Raw genomic sequence first — 21,610 nt, 5'->3', positions numbered from 1 at the left:
GGACATACACTCAAAAACACCAGAGATGCTGCAGGAGCAGATAAATGCAGAGGATTTAGCCTGCACAGAAACAGAGAAAACATGACCCATGCTAGACGGTAGTGGACCAGTAGAGCTGACAAAAATACCTATGTTAATAAGATCCATATGAGTTGTCAAAGCTCCTTACAGACTGAATCTATTAAAGAAAAAGAACTGCACAATTAAAAGTTTGTGTTACTGATGTTCATGTTATGTTTTGTGTTGATCTTTAAATTGAAAGAATAGTGTATTGATGTGTTATGTTTGATTAAACATCTCCAGGAAAGGGCATGTAGTGATAGAGTGCTACCAGCAGGAGGAGTCAGAGACAGTGTGTGCAGCATCTGGGGAATGTTGCATCTTGAGAATCCTGTTACATCTTGGGTAGATTCAAGAGGGAATGCCTCCACATGAGGTCTGGCACGTCTATGCTCTATTCTTAGTGCTGTTTGCTTCGTTAATAATTGTTTCTATACAGCTACGAGTACAGTATGGAACAGTCACACTAGTTGTTTTAAAAAAAACCCATGTTTCTTTATTGTAATAAAAGAAACATCACAAGGGTTGGGGGGGGGATCTATAAATGGAGAAGGAAGGGGGTGGAGAGCTGGAGGAAAGAAGACAGATGGATTGGGAAGGGAGAGAGATGGGTAGTAGATGTTAATGACATCCAGTTGGAGAGTCCCCAGGTGGAAAATTAGGTGTGGCTCCACCAATTTACAGGTGGTTTTGGTTTGACAATATATGAGGTGATGGGCAGACATGTCAGCATGGGAATGGGGTACAGAATTGAAATGGTTGGCCACTGGGAGATTCCTGATACTGATGTGGACAGAGCAAAGGTGCTCAATGAAGCGACCTCCTAGTCTGTGTCCAGTCTGTCCAATGTAGAGAAGGCCACAAGTTGATTTTGATCCCGTCAGCAATTCATCAGTAGTTATTGAATGGTTGTGTTATTTCCACCAAGGAAGCATTGGTGCGCAGGGGCTCAGTGCAAAGGGAATGAGGCCAAACTCATTCAGACTCCAAAAGTATCACTTCTTTATCTTTAATAAATTGTTGATTATAAAGTTTAGATCTGACACCGGGCAAAAAAGGGATGGTCATTGCAATGCTCTTGAAAATTGAAGGTGTGGATCAAATAGCTCTTTTTTTTTTTATCCTTAGCATTCAGTGACCCTTAATACAGATGGATAAAATGATCCTGCTGGATTTCATGATTGAATTTTTACCTGGACAATGAATCGTGGCTTGCAGTCTAATACTGAGACCTCACTTGATCCTTCTGAGAGGGGAAAAAGATCCCAAGGAAGGATTTGGGGCAGTTCGATGTAGCTCCCGAGCAATATTCATCTGTTATCTAGCATCTCTAAAACAGGTTTGCAGGATTATTTAACAAATGAGCCTCAGCGTTGTCACTCTGATGGCGTGTCAGAGGTACTCTGGCACAAACTTCAGCTGTGAAAGCATTCTGCAGGTTCAATATCTGCCATTTCTTTTGACGTGCACCTCAGAACCTTAACAAATAGAATACGTTGTTTCCTTCAAAGCTGACCATCCCCCTGGTACCTTAATTTCTAACTTGTACTCCTGCTGTGCGGAGCTTCGAGCCAGAGAACAATTTGTTGCAGGTGGTGGTAGCCCAATATCTCTCTTTAATTATGTTGCATATATTCCATCAGAGCACAGCCAAATTTTGCCATTTTATGTCTACATGCCCTTTTATAATGGAAATGTACTGTGTAATCATGTCACACACCAGTTTAAACATGGTTCAATTATCCACCCACTCTTGCACTTCACTTGATCTATGCTTAGACTTCCTGTATCAAAGCTATTGAAAATCTGTTATGTTCTATGTGCCACTTCATCTCACTTGAAATCCCTATGTGCTTGTGTGAATTGGTTTATCTGTGTGACTGTTCCATACTGTACTCGCAGCTGTATAGGAACAGAAGTGTCACTAATTGCTCCCTTTGGAACTGCCATGACTCCATGCTGTTTACATGGATTTCCTTCTTCTACACATCACTGACACTCCCACTACCCTCTTATTCCAAACACAGCAGAATGAAAACAAGATGGTGCACACACACACACACACACACACACACACACACACACACACAGCAAGTCAGGTAGCATCTGTTGAGGAAAAGAGACAGTCGAAATTTTGGGTCGAGTCCCTGCGTCACCTTGAGCTTCCTCCAGCAGTACGTCCTTTGCTCAAGAATCTACCGTCTCCAAGATCAAGATGATGTTTAATTCCAATCCATGCGCTTTAAAAATAACTCGCAGAAGAAGTTAAATTTGGAAAAATAAATATCCAGCAGTAAATTCAAATGGTTCTCGCTTGCAGATAGTTTAAGTTGCGTGGACTGTGCACTGGAGGATGACCAATTATTTCACTTTAATACATTTTTCATTTGCGGTTTTATTGAAACCCAAACACGATCATGTGTCTCTAAAACTGATTAATTGGATACAGCACACTACTACACATCCTAATGATGGCCAGTGCGGTGAAGTGGTGTCTTGCAAGATGAATGCCTTAAGGTGGTGACTAAAGTCTGGTACTTTGCTTTAACTGCAGCAGCTCAAACATTTATAATAATTAATGTTGATGAAGGAGCAAGAAGAAAATGACTGGTCGGAGAAGGAGCTGAGTAGCTGGTGAATGAGAGATGGAAGTAGTGAGTCCATGACAAGAGGCTTACGGCAGTATCATAATGAAATCAGTATGGACAGTATGACTTGAATATGGCTTGAAAGCTGAAGTATAGAAAAAGAACATACTAAAAACAAGATTGACATTCAGGATATTAGGCTTGAGGCAGGGGTGTTACCATGGAAATGCACACCCTATCCAAAATCTCTTGCCAGTGCTGTGGCATAAAGTGTTTACAATATTTTTTTTTAAAAAACATCACTACTCGGCCACTAATTAGATGGACTGAATTATCCTCTGTAATATGAGGCTAGGATTGTGAACAAAATTAACCAGTCATGCCAACCAGTATGTGACCACCCAAAATTAACTTGTGTTTCCCATCCCTTCTCCCCAAGTCTCAAAGTATACATGGAGAAGTTTGCCAGGTTGTTTGCAACTAGCACTGTGCTCATTTAATAGATTTTTTTTTCTTTTTAAAATATTTTTGTTGATTTTAATAGGAAAAACCCTTTATACGTGATTTCTAACTGATTATATAATTCAATTCATAGTATATACATTACATATATAAATTGTAATACAGAATCTAAACTATCATTATTAGGCAACATATCTTGCTCAAAACCTCAGATTCAGTGGTTCTCAACCTTTTTCTTTCCACTCACATCCCACTTTAAGTAATCCCTAGGCCATCGGTGCTCTGTGATTAGTAAGGGATTACTTAAGGTGGGATGTGGGTGGGAAGGGAAGGTTGAGAATCACTGGTCTAGACCCAATTGTTATTTTGCTTGAGAAAAATTGTCATTGGCCCATTTCCTTTGGAGCTATGAAACCGTGCACATAACGAGTCAATTAGGTACAATTTTAAAAGTTTTTCTTTCCACCTACGTACCACCTTAATCAATCCCTTACTAATCATAGAGCACCTAAGGCATAGGGAATACTTAAAGTGGGATATGAGTGAAAAGAAAAAATGTTGAGAACCACTATGTTGAAGATAGAATTAAGAATCCCTTCTAGGGACTATAAATCTTCATCCTTTTCTATAATGTGATCATTATTAATTGTCCACTATAGCCTGGTTTTCTCTAGAAATAAAAGAAAATAAATAAGATAAAAGACCCCCCCCAACACTAATCCTACCCCTCCCACTAAAAAAGGTTAACCTGCATCTAGAAAGTAGATATAAATCAAATTGTGACTCTTGGACATCAGACAGGGCATTCACACAACTACAAGCTGTGATAGTCATCCATGAATGGACCCCACATCTTGCCAAATTCAATCTTGATATCTTTAATGCTATATCTAATTTTCTCCAAATTTAAGTAAGACGTAACATCATGCAATCATTGCGTATGAGTAGGTGAAGAATTATCTTTCAATTTCATCAGAATTGCTATTCAACAGTCTTGAAGATGTTGACAAGCAATTATTAAGTTAATGGTCATTAAAGCCAAACTTCCAGTTAAGTATGTCAAACAACTTTCCAAAAATAGAAGCACCTGAACAAATTTATTCCTTTGATTACACTGGACAATGAAGATTTTGCTTCTTGAACACTTTTGTGTGTATTTTATGGATTTTGAGCTGGTGATCACAAAAATCACCTTAACACTTTCCTATCATGTACATTTTTTAGATATAACCTATTTTTTGTGATTTCCTGTCATATTTCAAGTCTACTTCTCACATACATGTCATTGAAAATTCATTTCCTGAATTTGCAATTGGGCTTCTTCTCTGCTGATCTCGGTGCCATCAGTGATGAACATGGTGAAAGGTTTCACCAGGACATTGTGACCATGGAAAAGCAGTGTCAGGGTAACTGGAATCCATCAATGCCGGCCAACTATTGTTAGATACTGACACGATAAGCATCAGACGTTGAGTACAAATGAAAATCAGCCGCAAAATATTTTTAGTTCAACTGAACAAATGCAAAAGGTCAGCATCAAGATGCGATTAAACATGCCAAATTCCATAAAAGTTCATGTAATGTTCCTCCAGTTTACCTACGTGATGCAGCAAATCTGAAATTATCTTTGTATTCAGTTTGAAGATCATCATCCCCAATTCTTTCAGGAAGCAAACTTTTTTTTGGTGGGGGTGGAGGGGGGGTGGAATTGATGTCCAGTGCTATTTGTCATGTTGGGAGTGGGATGTCTGTCTTGTGTTGACGTCCTATGGCACATGGTGCAGAACTGGGAATCCAAGCTGTAGGACTCTCCCTGTGTTAATAATCTTGAAAGGTTTATTTATATCTCCAATCCTTGGGTGGCTACAAAGCAATCATCTTTCACCATACCTGTTCAGTAATGTTCTGGTTAGGACAATTAAGGAAACCCTGACTTACATGTACATCGTCTAGTTACAGATTTCTTAGTTCTTCACATTGCTCCCAACTACTGTGTGCTGTTTAAGGTATTGTTCTTCAGTATTTGGGACGACTGATTTCAATTTGTCCTTCATTTCTGATGACAGTTTTCTACTTCCTTTGATTCGAATGATGTACTACTGCCTTTGCAGTGTCACCAGGTGAAATTGTTACGTAAACCTGAGGGGAGCAATGAAGAGATTGCCACCTTCTCTCATTTCTTAAAACGGTAAGTCACAAATGCTGAATGGATGCTCCCAGTAAATTCTGATTGGCTCCAATTACTTTCAGAATATGATGAACAAACAAAACTAAAATGAAGGTTTCACAATATTGACTCCTTCCCATAATTGCCTACCAGGGCTCAATTACCATTGTCTGAGCACTTCTATCTCAACAATTTGGCATTATATAAGAATGATATATGGGCAGCGTGGTCAGGGTAGTGGTTAGCACAATGCTACTACAGCGCAGGCAACCTCATTTCGAATCCAACGTGGACTGTAAGGAGCTTGTACGCTTTACCTGCATGGGTTTTCTCCAGGTGCTCCAATTTCCTCCCACACTCTAAAACTCACTCGATTAATTGGGCAGCGTGGGTTTCATGAACCGGAACGGGCCTCTGTTGTGCTGGATCGTAAAAAAATAAACACAATTTTGCTGTACCATTCCACTTGCTAATGCTACTACAGGGTTAATATGAAAGGAATTAAATAGTCTTACCTTTAGTGTCTTTGGATTCGTTTAAAACAGCAATTGGATCTTTGAACCTTCCATTCCGTGTAGGTGTGCGTAACTGGGCAGATTTTATCAATTAGTGCCTCCAGCTCACAGTTCAAGCTGACAGTTGCATATATTAGCACTGCCCAGGAGCATTATGTTCATAAAAAATCTATCTTAATCTCAGCTTCTGCACCCAATCGCCATCCATCAAGAAATCTTTAAATTTAATTTAGTCTTTTTAATGACCCTCTGCACTCCCTGCCTGACCTCCTTTGTACATTTCTTCACACGTTTTGAGCTGCTTCAGCATTTCCTGCCTTGCCTTGTGTTCCTGCAATCTATTATGTTTTGTTGCTGCAATTTCAATCCTTCTGCAGATGACATTCATTGTTCACTCCTCCTTGAAAGATCCTGTTTTCTTTAAATCCCTTTACAAGATGGTGGAGTGAGAGCAAGCTATTGAATTTGTCATTATATGTTTCTTTTCAATTTCCATCTTCCGTCCAGCATTCTGCATTCTCGGGAATTAGTTTCCCAGGATATTTCACTTGAGTTGAAATTTTCTTTTACATCATGTTTCTTTCTGCTTTTTTTTTGTGTTTCTGCTTCCAATCTCTATCCTCTGCTCGCGTCTACCTTGGAGAACCCCATTCACCTGCACTAAGGAGACTTTCCAGGATGTTTCACTTCAGTTCAGGCTTGCTATTACACTCTTAAGGAACTGTCGCAGCTTCTTCAGCTGTTTATTTTTTTTCTTTTCTTCTGCTCTCTGTTCACTCTTTTACTTTTACCTCAGGAAACCCCATGTTCCCGCTTGAGTGCAGGAAGGTGTCATTCATATGTTTGTCACTGAGGTCCCAAACACGAAGGTCCAAAGTCCAACAGGCATTATGGTTCCCTTCTACTACCATCAACTTGGCCCTTACCTGTATATCCTCCATTACCCACTGCACCCTACAACCCCAGACATAAGGACAGGATTCCTCTTGTCCTCACCTACCAACTCACCAGCCTCCACATCCAATACCATCATCTGCATATTCTGCCAACTACAATATGATCCTACAATCAAACACATCTTCCCTTTTCCCTCCATGTCTCCCTTGTCTACTCTTCCCTTCCTATCAATCACCCCCTTGGTACCTGCTCCTGTGACTGCAGGAAATGCTACATTCGTGCCCACACCTCCTCCCTAACCACGATTTGGAGCTCCAAACAGTCCTTCCAAGTGAAGCAACATTTCACTTGTGAGTCTGCAAGGGTCATCTACTGTACCCATTGTGGTCTCCTCTACCTCAGAGAGTCTGCACACAGACTGGGAGATCACTTTGTTGCACCCTCCACTGCAATAGTGGGGATCTCCCAGTGGCAATCCATTTCAATTCCCCTTGCCATTCCTGTGCCAATGTTACTGTCCAAAGTTTCGTACACTACCAAACTGAGACCACGTAATACAAGGAGGAATAAGCTCTTGTATTCTATCCTCCAGCCAGATGGCATTAATGTAGACGTGCTTTCTGCTAGCCCCCCCCCCCACCCCGCCCACCTCCAACCCCAAAAATTACAATTTTTTAAAAATGTAAATTTAATTTTGCTGGCTGTACTCCAAAAGGAGCGTTGCATGGGGATTTCCATTATTTTGTGTGCACCTATCACATCAGAGAGTAGAAGGGCGAATACCAGGTTGAGATTCCTGAATCGTATGCTCCAAATGGAAATGAGATCAATTTTACTCCCAAAAAGGAAAGAATAAAGGTTTACAAAGGTGTATCAGTAAAGGAAAATTGCAACTTCTAGGCCAATGCCTGCAGCAGAATAATCAAAGCATACTCTTCAGCATACCCGAGGATCCTGGTGGGGCCAGCAAAGTAGGTCAAGGCCCAAATCATCCCCACGTTCATTAAACATGCAATGTTTAGCAATTGCTCCACAATCCCCACTTTCAAAATTCAGTTTGAAACTATTCACTGGGACCTGGTTTAGGGGCCAGTGTGCAATATGTGCATGTGGTATTTATTTTTACAGACAGACATGTTTCTATGTCAATGGTTCAAATCATTTATGCATTTGAAAAGAAATCAAAAGTACTTTTTGATTATTCACATTACACCAAAAGGAACAGAATCCTACTGGAGTACTAGATATTTAGAACAATGACTTGTAGCAATCTTGCCTCTGTCATTGGTACTCAAGTCTCACTCCAGAGCCTTCAGCCCAAATATCTGCACAGAAATCAAGATTCCTTCATTGAGATGTGACAATACAGCATATGAAATGTTACACAAGACAGACAATGAGTCACCATTGGTGTCACCTGGTTCCCCTTGCAATAAGAGATTACCTGGTTATTAATGTGTTATGGTTGCAGGAACTTGTTCTGTGTAAATCCACTGCAATGCTGTTCATGTTACAACGGGGCCTGCTTGTTGAAACTCATTAATTGTTTAGCAATTTGGAGAATCCAGAATTTATGAAAGGCACTTGTCTTTGTTTCAAGAAATGGTCTCAATCTGAAACCTTGCTTTGCCATTTCTCTCCATGGATATGGCAGAGTCCTGCCAGCTTCTCATGGTTTGCACAAGATCTACAATTCTTGTTTTTTTTTGTCATTATTCAGTTTAGATGGGGCCAGTCAAGATATGTCCCCTCTATTCCATTGAAATTGATGAGAAAAGTGATCAGAGCTTTGTTTAAATCTACTGAAATATTTCAAGTGCTGGGTTATTTTAGCTAAGGTCAAGCTGTGCATGGCATAATCTCAAACATCACAGATCCAGTGGTAAGGGTAAAGGTTCCGTTATTGTCACATAAAACTACATTTAGAATGTACATGAAATGGTCATGTAATTCTACATTTAAAATGTAACGTACATGAAATGGTCATGTAATTCTACATTTAAAATGTAACGTACATGAAATGGTCATGTAATTCTACATTTAGAATGTTACGTACATGAAATGGTCATGTAATTCTACATTTAGAATGTAACATGCATGAAATGGTCATGTAATACTAAATTTAGAATGTAACATGCATGAAATGGTCATGTAATACTAAATTTAGAATGTAACATGCATGAAATGGTCATGTAATACTACATTTAGAATGTAACATGCATGAAATTCTTTAACTTTATCTACCATAAGGAAGACAGAGAGTCACCACTTTGTCCAGCGTCCCTCACAGAAATGAGGCCCCAGCAAGGAATGAACTCGTGATCCCTGGAAGACCAGCATTCTTACCTCTGAGCCATCAGAGCTAACTCCACGAGGAAATAAAAGTTTGCAGCATGCCATTTCCCCCGCCCCCCCCCCCCCCCCCACACTCCAGATGGCACAACCATTCAATTAGAATGTGGCCGATCTGATTGTAAACTCAGTTCCACATTCCATTCTACCACCCAGTCCCGGAAACCTTGCTTATCATCCGACGTTATCTTTTCTCATTCTATTAGATCTAGTAACAAGAAGATATCACATGTGACCTGAAAAAACTGAATTCTGGTAAAATGCCAAGTCATCAGCTTCTCGTCAGTATCCTTGATGGACAGAGAAAGGTGTTTACATCTGTGATGTGTTCTTGCATCTCACTGAAGCAGCAATCTCTTTCAGTGCTTAATTTCTGCTTCTCCAAGAACTTCATTTTTGATATGTGTATCATGTGCAGGGAATTCAACAAGTAGACACGCCTCTGTCAAAATAACATGTGATATAAGATTTGAACGAAAGCACAAAGCGATAGAAATCCATTGAGAGTCCATTAACATAAGTAATTAGGGGAAAGTGTGGAAATCGTTCCCACAATTAGGCTTTAATGCAACTTTCCAGCCTCTTACCTTGGTGGGTGAATCACAAGATCAAGGAACAGAAGAGGGCCACTTGGCCCATCGAGTCTGTTCCAGAACTCTACCCTATACTCGCACCTAGTTCCAATTCCCAGCCTTTTCCCCCTATCCTCTGATGCCCCAGCCAATTAGATACATTAATCTCCTATTTAAACTCTCCTAGTGATCCGGCCTGTACTGCTGTTCTACAAATCCACGACCCTCCGACTAAAGACTTTTTTTTCTCATCTCTATTTTAAATGGATAACTTCTAATTTTAAGACTGTGCATTCTTGTCCTTGATTCACCCACCAAAGGAAACATCTACATCCACTCTGTCAAAACATTTCAAAATTCAAAATCTTTCTATGAGATCCCCTCTCATTCTTCTATACTCCATTGAATACAATCCAAAAGCTGCCAAACATTCCTCATATGTTAGCCCTTGCCTTCCAGGAATCATTCCTAGCAAACCTCCTCTATATCCTCTTCAACAACATCACATCCTTTCTAAGATAGGGGGCCCAAAACTGCACACAGTACTCCAAATGAGGTCACACCAGCACCCAATAGTGCCGCATCAACACCTCTTTACTCTTAGACAATAGGCAACAGGTACTGCAGTAGGCCATTCAGCCCATTGAGCCAGCACTACCATTCATTTAGATCATATACATTTAGATCTTATACACTACTCCAGGACAAGAGGGCACAGTTTTAGAGGGGATCCATTTAAAACAGAGATAAGGAGAAATTTCTTTAGCCAGTGGTTCATGGATTTGTGGAATTCGTTGCCACATGCAGCTGTGGAGGCCCGATCATGGGGGGAGATTGATTGGTATCTAATTACTCAAGGGAAAATGCCAGAATTTGGAACGAGATGTGAGAAAAGTTTAGCTCAGGGTAGATTTGCGGTGAAGACTTGATGGGCCAAATGGCATATTTCTGTTCTTTGATCTTGTGATCTCTAAGATACCTTGTTGCCCTCTCTGGTCTCAGGTAGTTGACAAAATTCTCAGATCCATCTTTTGTCACACCAGCATTTCCCACTCTGCAAAAGGTATGGAGGTGGTTCATTATAGTCAGCCAGCTTTCTGCTGAATTTAAAAAAAAAATGTTTTTCTAGTTTGGATTGATCATAAATTGCACAGGGAAGGGGAAATGAATCTCCAAGGATGAAGTTCCAAACAAATTGGGGTAAATCATTGCAGATAAATCATGCAAGCCGGCGTTCAAAATTTTGCAGCCAAATGGTGTAATTTAAAAGGCTTGTAAAATCTGGCATCCTATTTGAGCTTCAATCTTCAGGACTCACCCTATAGGCAGGTGCAGATGGCCTGTAGATCGTGAGAAGGGTGACCGTGAAGATAATTGAAAAGCAAAAATAAAAAGTGTTGATGCTGTAAATGCTGGGGTCAGGCACCATCTGTGGGGAGAGGAAAGGAGTCAACGCTTCAGGTCAGTGACCATTCCATCGACCGCCTGCTGAGCATTTCCAGCTATTACAGCCACTAGAGAAAATCTTTTCACTCTGCCCATACTGTTGCAACATTTAGAACATTATTTCTTCTTTATTACATCGAGATGACATAGCTTGTTTATTTCTTCCATATAGTTAGAAGGTCAGAAAATATAGTCAAAAATTGTATTTGTTGGATGCAAAATGAAATTTACTTTGGGTTTCACACTCTCTATCACTCTCTCTCACTTCTTTTCCCTTTTTCTCACTCTTTCACTTTCTTTCTCCTTCTCTCTTGCCCTCTCCCTCTTTCTTTTGTTTTCTCCCCCTCACACACTTACACATATTAATTTTTGTGTTTTGTTTGGTTTCTTTTGCACAGGCTGAGAGCTAAACACCCAAGTTCTGAGATACAGTCCAATTCTGGTCTGGTCTCCAGTATTGTCACAGCATTTCCGAAAGAGCTTCTCTGGGTCTGGCATATCCCTCTAACCATTGTCTCGGAGATTTTTACGGAGCCGATACAAACATTCCCGTATGGTTGGTAACTGTTTAATATTCAAATGTATTTTTTATAAGCTCTAAAGTAGTGATTTTCAAACTGATCCCCACTAAACTCACATTTCATCCAGGGTCGGCACCAGAAAGATTGTTAGAGGAGGGCATTAGGGTAACCAGGTGTGGCTACAGTCCGATAGCCGTAAACTCGGTCAGCAGGGGTTGCTAGTGGTGGCCTACCTGCCAAGCAGATGTAAACTCCTCTGCCCCTCTGACATAGCAGCTGAAAGCGCTGGTTTTATAGTATGGAGAATCACTAGTGTGCCTCGAACTGGACGCGGGCTAGTAACACAGGTGGGGCCGGGTCGGACGGCGAGCGTATGGGGACACAGCACCTCGCAAGGTGGGGGAGCCATGCCGTGCGAGTGTATGGGGGCACAGCACCTCGCAAGGAGGGACCATGCCCATGAATGCCCCCTTTGCCACCGACCATGATTCCATCCTAAGAAATACCTATACCATAAGTGCTCTGCGATTAATGGGGGATTGCTTAAGGTGGAATGTGAGTTTGGGGGGCAGTTTGAAAACCATTGGTCTAAAGGCTAAACCCACTCATAACAAATTCTCCGTCTTCTGAAACCATCTGACATGACCCACTTCAAATTTCTCCTCTCCAATAGATGTGAACACAGAATTTTTTTTCTCTTGTGAAATTAAATGAAAGGGTGCCACATCAATTTTGTATCATGTCCAAAGGATTTCTGCAACCATTTAATCAATTCATATTTTCACTCTGCAACTGAAGAACTTAATCTGTGACAAAGGGTAGTTCTTTTTAACATAATAGCTCTTTAAATTGGCATCACAGGCAAGATTAGCACCAATGTCAAATAAAGTGGGTTGAACCTGACAACTTAGCGGGTCTGTAATGGATAATCTGGTGTTGTGAAAGCTCCCAACTGGGCAGGACAAGTAAAAATCAACCAGACCCCGCTGTTGGTGGGGGGTCATATCTAGAGTCCGTCTGAGTTAACTTGTTCATCACTCGGCGCCAGGGTCAATGCTCAACTAGCTCTACCAGATACCATTAGTGATGCTCAGTGCATGCGTCAGACTGATAGTATTATAAGTAATCTTGAGATGATTGAAAGCACAGGTACGAGTTGACAGCTCCACCCTGCACAGTAAATATTTCATAGGACAGCCAGTGGAGCTGTCACAGGGTGGCCAGCGGGGCTGTCAGAGCATACCTGTGCTTTCAGTCATCTCAAGATTACTTATAATATCTAATATAATGTAATGCTTTGTAAATAGTTGTTATACTCTATTGTTTAGGGAATAATGGCAAGCTGGTCTGTGAGTTTGTCCAAAGTTTGAACAGTCTGAAGCCCACTGCGAATTATTTTCCCACGGACTTTTATACATTGAGCATGTATGTGCTTTATTCCCACTGTGATTTCACTGCCCTGCAAGTTTGTAAAACGCCACTTGTGACATCACCGCTGGAGGTGCCCCCCCCCCCCCCCAAGAGGTCCAGATGAACCAGGGCCAGTGTGAATAGAAGCCCGTAAGTTTACCCACTTCCTAGGAGGCTTGGCAGTGTGAATTGATCAGTCTGTTCAAGGTACAGTGAGTTTGTCAGCTCAAGTGCAGAAGTTGCTGCACTGGAGCTGTCAAGGACAAATCCTCAGACTGTGATCTGTCAACAATGAACTGAGAGTTGAATCTATAAGAGAAAGAATGGTGTGTGGGGTGGAGGAAAACTTGGAGATCCTTGTTCACCACCCCCCCCCCCCCCCCGCCCCCAACCATCTCCTGCCTTGATTTTATCCTTCTGGGAGTAAATTGAGCCTGAATTTCATTGGAATATGGAGCAGGGGCACAGAAGAGCCACATTTGCTTTGTGATGTCTTCATGGATATGTTTGGAGATATGGCAGCCAATGTGTACGCAGCAAGATCCCAAAACAGCAAGGGAATGAAATTGTTTCAGTAGTTGATTGAGAAACAAACACTGTTAAGAGACCTGCTCAGGTTTCCCTTTTGATTAGTTCTAAATGATAATTTTGATCCCCTTGACTGGCAGTGTGTTTTGATGTCAGATGCAAACCCACATCAGTGCAAAGTTGCATTGGTACAGAAATGGAGTTTCATTATTAATTTTGCATAGAAATGCCCCAGAACATTACCTGAGCTAGGACCTTCTCACATATTGCCAAGGTTGTTACCTCTGAGCAGTTTAATATGTAGAGGTAATATTATTCAAAAAAATTCAGCGTTGTCATATGGCCAAGATGTCCTGTCAGCTTCTCTTTCGCGTATTTGCATTTATCATCTACTCCAGTGGATCTCATCCTTTTCCTTTCCACCTACATCCCACCTCTGTTTTAATCGTACCTCATTGACTCGTCATGTGCATGGTTTCATAACTCCAAAGGAAATGGGGCAATGACAATTTTACTCAGGCAAAATATTTCAGTAACAGTTGGGTCTAGAGCAATGATTCCCACTCGCATACCACCTTAGTAAGCAATCTCTTACTAATCACAGAGACGTGACGGCATAGGGATTACTTAAAGTGGTACGTGAGTGGAAAGCAAAAGGTTGAGAACCACTGCTCAACTCAAAGGCATCAAGTGAAGTGAACACTGAATATTTCCATTCTTTCCAAAATTCCACTCAAAACAATTCCCCCCCACTCCCCCATGCACATTTGGTATATCAGGCATTTTTACAGCTGCTTTCATCGATAAGCTTCACCAGAGACCTGTCATCCATCACAAAAATATTTAAGATAGTTGTCGTTGAGTTATGTGGGGTTCAATAGTCTCCCATGCCCTGGTCCCAGGATTCTTTGTGCAAGTCGATTTGTGTTCTAATTGCAAAAGGCTCTGCAGAAACTCTCCTCACATCAAATATCTGATGGAACAAGGAATTGTGCAACTTACTAGGTAAAATTTGCATGAGTTTTTCTCAGTGCAATGGATTATAACTTGATTCCTGCCTCTGGAAGCTTTGTCCCATCTAAAGAAACATGTAGCTAGTTCATGTGAGATGGCACAAATATCAAAGTTTAAAAAATCCTTAAAGCAGAACAAATGCAAAACCGTCTTTGCTCTAGTGCTACAATAGAGTTATAAATAGAGAAGGCAATGAAGTGCGAAGAAAATTTTGTCCCTCGGGATGCTATTTCAGATTCAGTAGCCCAGTACTGTCATTCATTTAGAGCTAAATATAATGCATTTTATTTTCTGTCCTCCTTGCAATGTTAATTTGGTCTTAAACTGACATTGTAGAGTGTGGAATTTTGTTTGTGCTAAGATGGGTCTTCAGATCCCACATCAGTTTGCAATGAATGTCTATTTCCATCTTCTTGCCACCAGAATATTGCTCGCATTTTTCCTTTCCACCCACCATTGACAGGGGAGGTCATTTTGGCCCCAAAGCCACCATCATCCGTTCACCCACCCCACAGCACCAACCTTACATGAGCTATCCCACTGTCAATCAGGTCCCCTCCCAATTAGGTCTCACTCACCTATTGCTTTATCGCTCAGTAAACACAACTGGCATCTATTTCTAAATGATTTTGGATGAATATAACTCTTGAACTTTGAACAGGGGTTGAACAGGAGTTGGATGAAGACTGAACGGGAGTTGAACAAGAGTTGAACATGAGTGTCTGCAGACATTATGATTGTAGTGCAATGTACAAATGTACTGGAGAAACTCATCAAGCATTGCAACATCTACAGGAAGCAAAGTTCTGCTGTCTTTAACTTTCTCCTTTTCTTGCTCTGCATCTTCAAACTAATTTTTGTCTCCAGTTGATTTGCACCCTCCTGGCCAATTTATCCCACTCTATATTGGGTTTCCTTCTCTGCGGCCCTCTTTCATGAACCTAGAGTGTTGGAGAAGAGAGTTTGGCAGAGCAGAGGGATCAGTAACCCAGACCATGAGGGCAGTGGGGAAAGGAACCCTCAGTCGCTGTAGCCCAATCCAGCAGCCCAGAAGGAAAGTCCAGACTAGCAGAATGCAAGGTGCTGAATCCCACAGAGCAGTGAAGTCCAATCAAATAAGGCAGCGGCGAAATGAGACTAGACCAACACAACAACAGGAGATGGAGCCCACTTGGTGGTGAACCTCAACAGAACTAGGGCAGGAGAGAGTTAACCCCAGACAAACGCACAGCAAGAAACAAAGCCTTCAGTTGATCCATGTCAAAAGTAGAAATAGCTGACAATAGTAAAATCCCCCTTAAGCAGAATTCAAGCAATCGACAGCTTCAAGCAACTGGCAAAAAAAAAATGCGGAAAATAAATAGGTAAAAAATACGCAAGTTCAAAATTGGCACCCCCGACCAGTTAGTTCACCAATCACACAGCAACTGACAAATTCACTTATTTGACATCTACTAATCCCCATAGGTACCAGATACTGGGGTTTTACTGTAATACTATTCACAAAACTTCAGTATTGTCATATGGCCCATTCCTGTCAGCTTCTCTTTCTTGTATTTGCCTTTATCATTGACTCTAAATAATATGAATAGTGAATATTTCCATTCTTTCCAACTAATCTTCCAGAAGAAAGGCTCAGGCCTGAAATGTCAGTAATGTATCTTTACCTCCCATGGGCACTGCAAGACCAGCTGAGCTCCTCCAGCATTTCTGTCTGCGTTTTACTACAATCACAGCGGCTGCCGACTTTAGTGTTTCAGTACCAAAATTACTGGACCTTTCCTCCCCTGCAGTGGGCCAATTTGAAAGCAACGGAAAAGTGTTTTTTTTGCATAAAATTGCACTGTGGTGACAGCAGTGCATGAAGTAGCATTTTGTTTCATATCCACAGATCAGAATATTGCCAAAAACAAAATGAGGAGCTGTTCAACCTGGACAGAATCGACGTAGAAAGGTAGTTTCCCATTGTAGGAGAGCTCATTGTAGGATGAGAGAGCACAATTTCACTTAGAACAGAGATGCGGAGGAATTTACTTCACCAGATGGTGATAATCTGTTCATCTGTTTGGTGCTGTTGAATTTGTTGCCACAGGCGGTTGTGGTGGCCAAGCCTTTTGGTGTATTTAAGGCAGAGATTGATAGGGGCCTGATTAACTCGGGCCTCAAAGATTATGGGGAGAAGACAGGGGAGCGGAGCTGAGTGGGAGAATGGATCCGTTTATGATTAAACAGCGGGGCCTATCTTCTGCTGTTGAAACCTATTCTCTTATCCTTTTAGTTGGCTCCACAGTTGAGGAACTCATTCATACAACCCTGTTCAATGCACAACAAAGTTCCGAGGCCAGCACCGATTATGTTTTAAAGCTCTGTGATGCTGAAGAAATTCTGCAGAAGTAAGTTGATTGTGCACAATTTTGTTTTTAAACAAATTTGTACTAATGTGTATTTCACACGGAAGATAGTGAAAGTTAGACATCCAATGTGATAAATGGGTTGGAAATTTTGGAGATTGATATCAATAGATTATATCAAGTAAGGGTATCATGGGAAAATGTGTAGATGCAAGTCAATAAAGTTCAGGTAGATAGCTGATTAAATTAAAAGGTGGGAGGACTTGCATGGCCATCTTATCTCCCTTTGTTCCTCAACGATTGTACAATTTTTAAGGGGTGAGACATGGGTAATTGCATCAAACAGGTGCAGTTTAATTGCCAAAGAGCTCCCATCCAAGCAAGAGAGCCCCACTGTGTGAGTGGAACAGAGCAGCTCCTTGAATCAGCAAACTAGTTCTGAAGAACATTAAAGCCTCTCGAACCAATGCCTCATTCCAAGATCAATTAACATTTCATTTTCCAGTTCTGCTAGCCTCCAAGCTGGCCACAAATTAAAATGAGCCGTGTTCCATCTCATTTGGGATGGAGCTTGTGGGACCCACGCATCGGAAAACACTTAAATACTTCCAAGTTGTTTCCCTTCAATATAAGCAATCTACATTGTGCTTGGTGTTTTTTTTAAAAAAGCAATAGATCGCAGATTGGTTTGTGTATAGGGACTGATCACTTCAGTGGAGCAATAACCCAAGAAAAGCTCTTATGTTTATTGCTTCCACTCTTCCCTTGTCCAGATGAGTGCTGGCTTCAAGATACTGCAGATATTTTAATTTTTGTGAATTTTTAATAAGTGTAGATTTCAGGATTTTTTTTACATACAACACAATAACAGGCCATTTCGGCCCTACAAGTCCATGCCACCCAATTTACACACAATTAATCTACTAACCCAGTACATTTTTTTGAACGTGGGAGGAAACTGGTGTCCCCAGAGGAAATTCAGACGGGGAGAACATACAGACAGCATGAGATTCGTACCACCCTGCTCCTAATCGCTGGGGCCGTAAAAGCGTTGCGCTAACCACAGACCGTGCTGCCCCTTTTTTCTGCTAATTTACTTTTCAACTATGTGTTCATGAACACCCATTAGTGCAAACCTTACTGTTGGCCAGACGCCCAGCTCAGAACAGTAAAAAAAAAATCAATGCATACCAAATTTCTTTCCCTCTGCCTCTTGGTTCAAGTCCCAGACATCGCTCCATGCCAGGTCGCTACTGTGGACATCACTGGAGGAGTCGAGGGTAAGGTGCGCACAACCCTTTTGTTGAGCCATAGAGATGCGATAGATCAGTGCTTTCAGATAGCCACACCCAAGTTAGTACAAGGAATCGGGAGTGTGTTTGAAAGTCCTTGTCTGTGAAGAGTGGGAGAGTGGTAGGGTAAGCAGCCACATATGTGTGCCCAACCCCTTATGCTCAACGTGCCTGCTTACAGTTTATAGTTTTTGTCTTGTACAGTGTCGAAGATAGATGGCTGCTAGTATCCAAATCCAACCTAGGCCAATGTGAATGTCCATATAGTTATTTTAGTAGTAGAGTCAGGTCACTCATCTGAGTGCTACTGGTACCATGTAACCCCGTACTACGTGTTGCTTGGTCAGGTGACTGGCAACTAAACCTGCTCATCCACCAGGCTTGCCTGGTGAGGAGGGTGACTAGACACCCTGCAGGATGAAAAACAAGGCCTGTCAAAGGCATCCCTTGTATCCAAGCTTGGTCAGGCCATTCACTGCAATAGAAACAGACCACCCCCCCCCCCAGCCGTTGTTGGCCTCACCATGCTGCTGAATCCGGGAGGTGGTGTCGAAACGGTGGGGGGGGGGGGTCTGGACCTGTGCAACCCTTATTTGCCTCAATCCATTCATGCATACGCTGTTCCTTTCTGAGGACTGGGGTATCTCATATCAAACCCCACAAACTGACTGAAAGGAACAATCATTATCCTATGGGATGGATAGTCAGAAAATAAGTATTGTTTGACGTCTTCCCCTGTTTGGTTCCTGTGTGTTCAATAAAGTTGCATTGATTGTGACACTTGTGTCCAGAATTTGTCTCTCTGTGATCCCACTGGACCACAATACCTTCTCATATCTGCTGTGATCTGAGTTGACCCTTCTGTACATTGTCAGCTCGATGGGGAATTTTGAGTTGTGGCTTGAATTCTTAGCTTTCTAGTACTACCATTGGCAGAAGTGAATGTCACCGACTCTTGTAGGGCATCACACATGGTTTTGGAGGATTTCTCCTCTTTTTTCTCTGACTCTTTTTTAAGGAACAGGCCTTGGCCCTGGTCCCAAACTTGGCAACTCTCCCTTATAGCGAGCTGGTTGGGTGCAAAATGCAGAGAGGAAAAGCCACAAAAGCATGAGGATTGTTGGACTGCGTGAGTTTTTCCAGCATGGGACGCCGCGAGACAAATGGGGAGAATCTCGCTCTGATTTGTCCATTAGCCATTCTTCTCCATTTCTGCTTCACAATGGCATACAGGTCAGGATAACAGGTCTGAGTGCAGACTTGGGGCACCCAGGCTGGTTTATCTCACAAAACGTCTTCTCAATCTTCCTCACCAAAATATTGCACTTCACCTCAAATTAGTTTCCCACTGTGATGCTCTATCAGTAACCTCAAAGACTAGAAGCTTTTATGACCATAAACTCTCATGCTGTTGACCCTTGACCTGAGCTTGTACTGGGGGAGGGGCTATGGAATTGCCGCCTTTATTAGGGGAATCGAGGGGGAGGAGTTACAGCAAGGAGCGGGCCAGCCGTGCACGTACAAACTGCAAGACAATGGTTCCACACTGGAAAATGTGCAAGGTAAATGGCAAATTATTCAACAGGTAATCACTGCTTCTCCAGAACCAAACTCCTTCCGTCCCGAGTCAACAACCTGCCCATTGGAAATTACTCTTCGGAAGATGAATCTGAGCTGCCTTCTTCAACCCCTGCACTCCCAGTGAAGATCAACTGTTCCTGAGGAGGAATATCCTGTATTTAAATCCAATGAGTGTGATAGTACAGGATACTATCACCAATGTATATATTTACATATATTTACATAGAGTAGTAGTGATTGGCTGAGAGCCGTAGCCACGCCTACTGGCAGGTCATAAAGGGTAGCTCCTAACCAGACCCAGGTCAGTCTGGACTGGTTGACCTCGATGTACTTTTGCTAATAAAAGCCTTGGTTTGAGTCAACAAGTCTTTGAGTCATTCAACACACTACAATGACTATAAGGATCTCATTTTTGGGGACACATTTCAGGATTGTTATGGTAGCCAGGAGTTTTGTTCAGATAGGGGAAAAAATAGAAAGCTGGCTGCAAATTTCCCAACAAATGTTTCTTGCAAGAGGTTTGTTTCAGTTCAGTCCCTCAGCATTCCATCTTGAAATGCAATGTTGTTGGGCCAATAAGAATTTGCCAGTAGGGATTTAAGGGGTTTTCCTAATTAAAGAGTAAGTTTTTTTTCCTTGTGAAAGACGTGTGATGACTTCATAATGTAATCTTGTTGGTTTAGTCCCTGCACTTTAGGGAGTCATGAATGCCTACAGTATTACCTGAAGCTTGGAAATGACATTAGGCTTCAGCTACTCAGGCCCAGCGACCTTCAGCGAGCGCTGGCTCGAACTGTAAGTGATCATTGTGCTTTGCATTTTACTCACATTGCATTTTTATTCTTTGAGGCAAAGACCTAAAGAATGAATATCTATTTGCTTTAAGATGAACAGCGGCTATGATGTAACTGTACCCTACAAATTATTCCAAACAGGAACGAGATGACCAGAGTTTATCTACTCTTCAGTTCATAGCCATGGAAACAGGGGTGTATAAAGTGAATCTATCCAGGTACGAACCGATGAATGGATCTTTTCTCCGAAGCATGAATGTGACAGCTTGTCGCTGTTTGGAAAGAATTTTGTTTGAAATGTAATGAAAATTACAATGGAAGCTTAACAGGCTCTGATTTATATGAATCTTTTTTCCAATCCTGGCACTTTTCTGTTCCCTCCTAAAATCAAGAGTCTCCTAATATTGTCTTCCTACCTTAGCTGAGTCATTGTGTTCTGTCTTTTAATGACAGAATCACTCATTCTGTAATTATCATTTTCCTTTCTGCACAACAGCCTTGGACAGGAAAGTTCACAATATTTTTTTTCTTTTAACCTTCTCTTGTCCCCCAATACATCTGCCAACTCTGCGAAGCCTTAGGCATGGGCATGCCCTGCACGATGGATTGTTTTTAAGTTGGGATGCAGTGTGTGCAGTATTGGTCCCACCCTTTACACCTACCACAGCCTAACACACTAGGTTGGTGACAGCCAGGTCCTCAGGTCGTGGGTGTTACGCCAGTGTCTCCTTCTCCTAGATGGATGACCTGACGACGCTAACGAGCCCCATCTGCCTGGGTTTCAACTCAGAGTTTTCCTTCTCTTAGACTGGCTGCTAACCAAGCCAACCAAGCCAAGCCCAGCCTACCCATCCAGTTATACCGCCGAACACTTGGTCACGCCGTGATGTAGCAAACTCAGTGAAAGTGGGGGACACCAGTGAGAAGGTGTTGCTACGAACACAGTAATATAGGAGAGGCCTTTTGCCTGGACTTGCTGCCTGGGAAGCCAGTCAGTGCCCACGTGGCAATCACGATACCAAGAAAGGAGAGATGATGTATTACATGTGCACTTTCTCTG

At 41.9% G+C, this 21,610-nt stretch overlaps 1 protein-coding gene across 4 annotated transcripts in view; it reads left to right on the top strand.

The window, feature by feature from the left end:
* Nucleotides 1-21,610, top strand: part of LOC138747868 (phosphatidylinositol 3-kinase C2 domain-containing subunit gamma-like) — a 179,118-nt gene that overhangs the window by 20,022 nt on the left and 137,486 nt on the right. For all 4 annotated transcript variants that reach the window (XM_069907455.1, XM_069907456.1, XM_069907457.1 and 1 more), the window contains exons 3-7: nucleotides 5,177-5,298; nucleotides 11,458-11,615; nucleotides 16,811-16,925; nucleotides 20,440-20,551; nucleotides 20,692-20,768. In XM_069907455.1, coding sequence (XP_069763556.1) covers nucleotides 5,177-5,298; nucleotides 11,458-11,615; nucleotides 16,811-16,925; nucleotides 20,440-20,551; nucleotides 20,692-20,768 — 584 coding nt within the window. The remainder of the gene's footprint in view (nucleotides 1-5,176; nucleotides 5,299-11,457; nucleotides 11,616-16,810; nucleotides 16,926-20,439; nucleotides 20,552-20,691; nucleotides 20,769-21,610) is intronic.

The sequence above is a fragment of the Narcine bancroftii genome, chromosome 13 (assembly GCF_036971445.1).
Source record: "Narcine bancroftii isolate sNarBan1 chromosome 13, sNarBan1.hap1, whole genome shotgun sequence".
Lineage (NCBI taxonomy): Eukaryota > Metazoa > Chordata > Chondrichthyes > Torpediniformes > Narcinidae > Narcine > Narcine bancroftii.
Note: the sequence above shows the minus strand (reverse complement) of the source record. Positions and strands in the feature narration are given on the sequence as shown.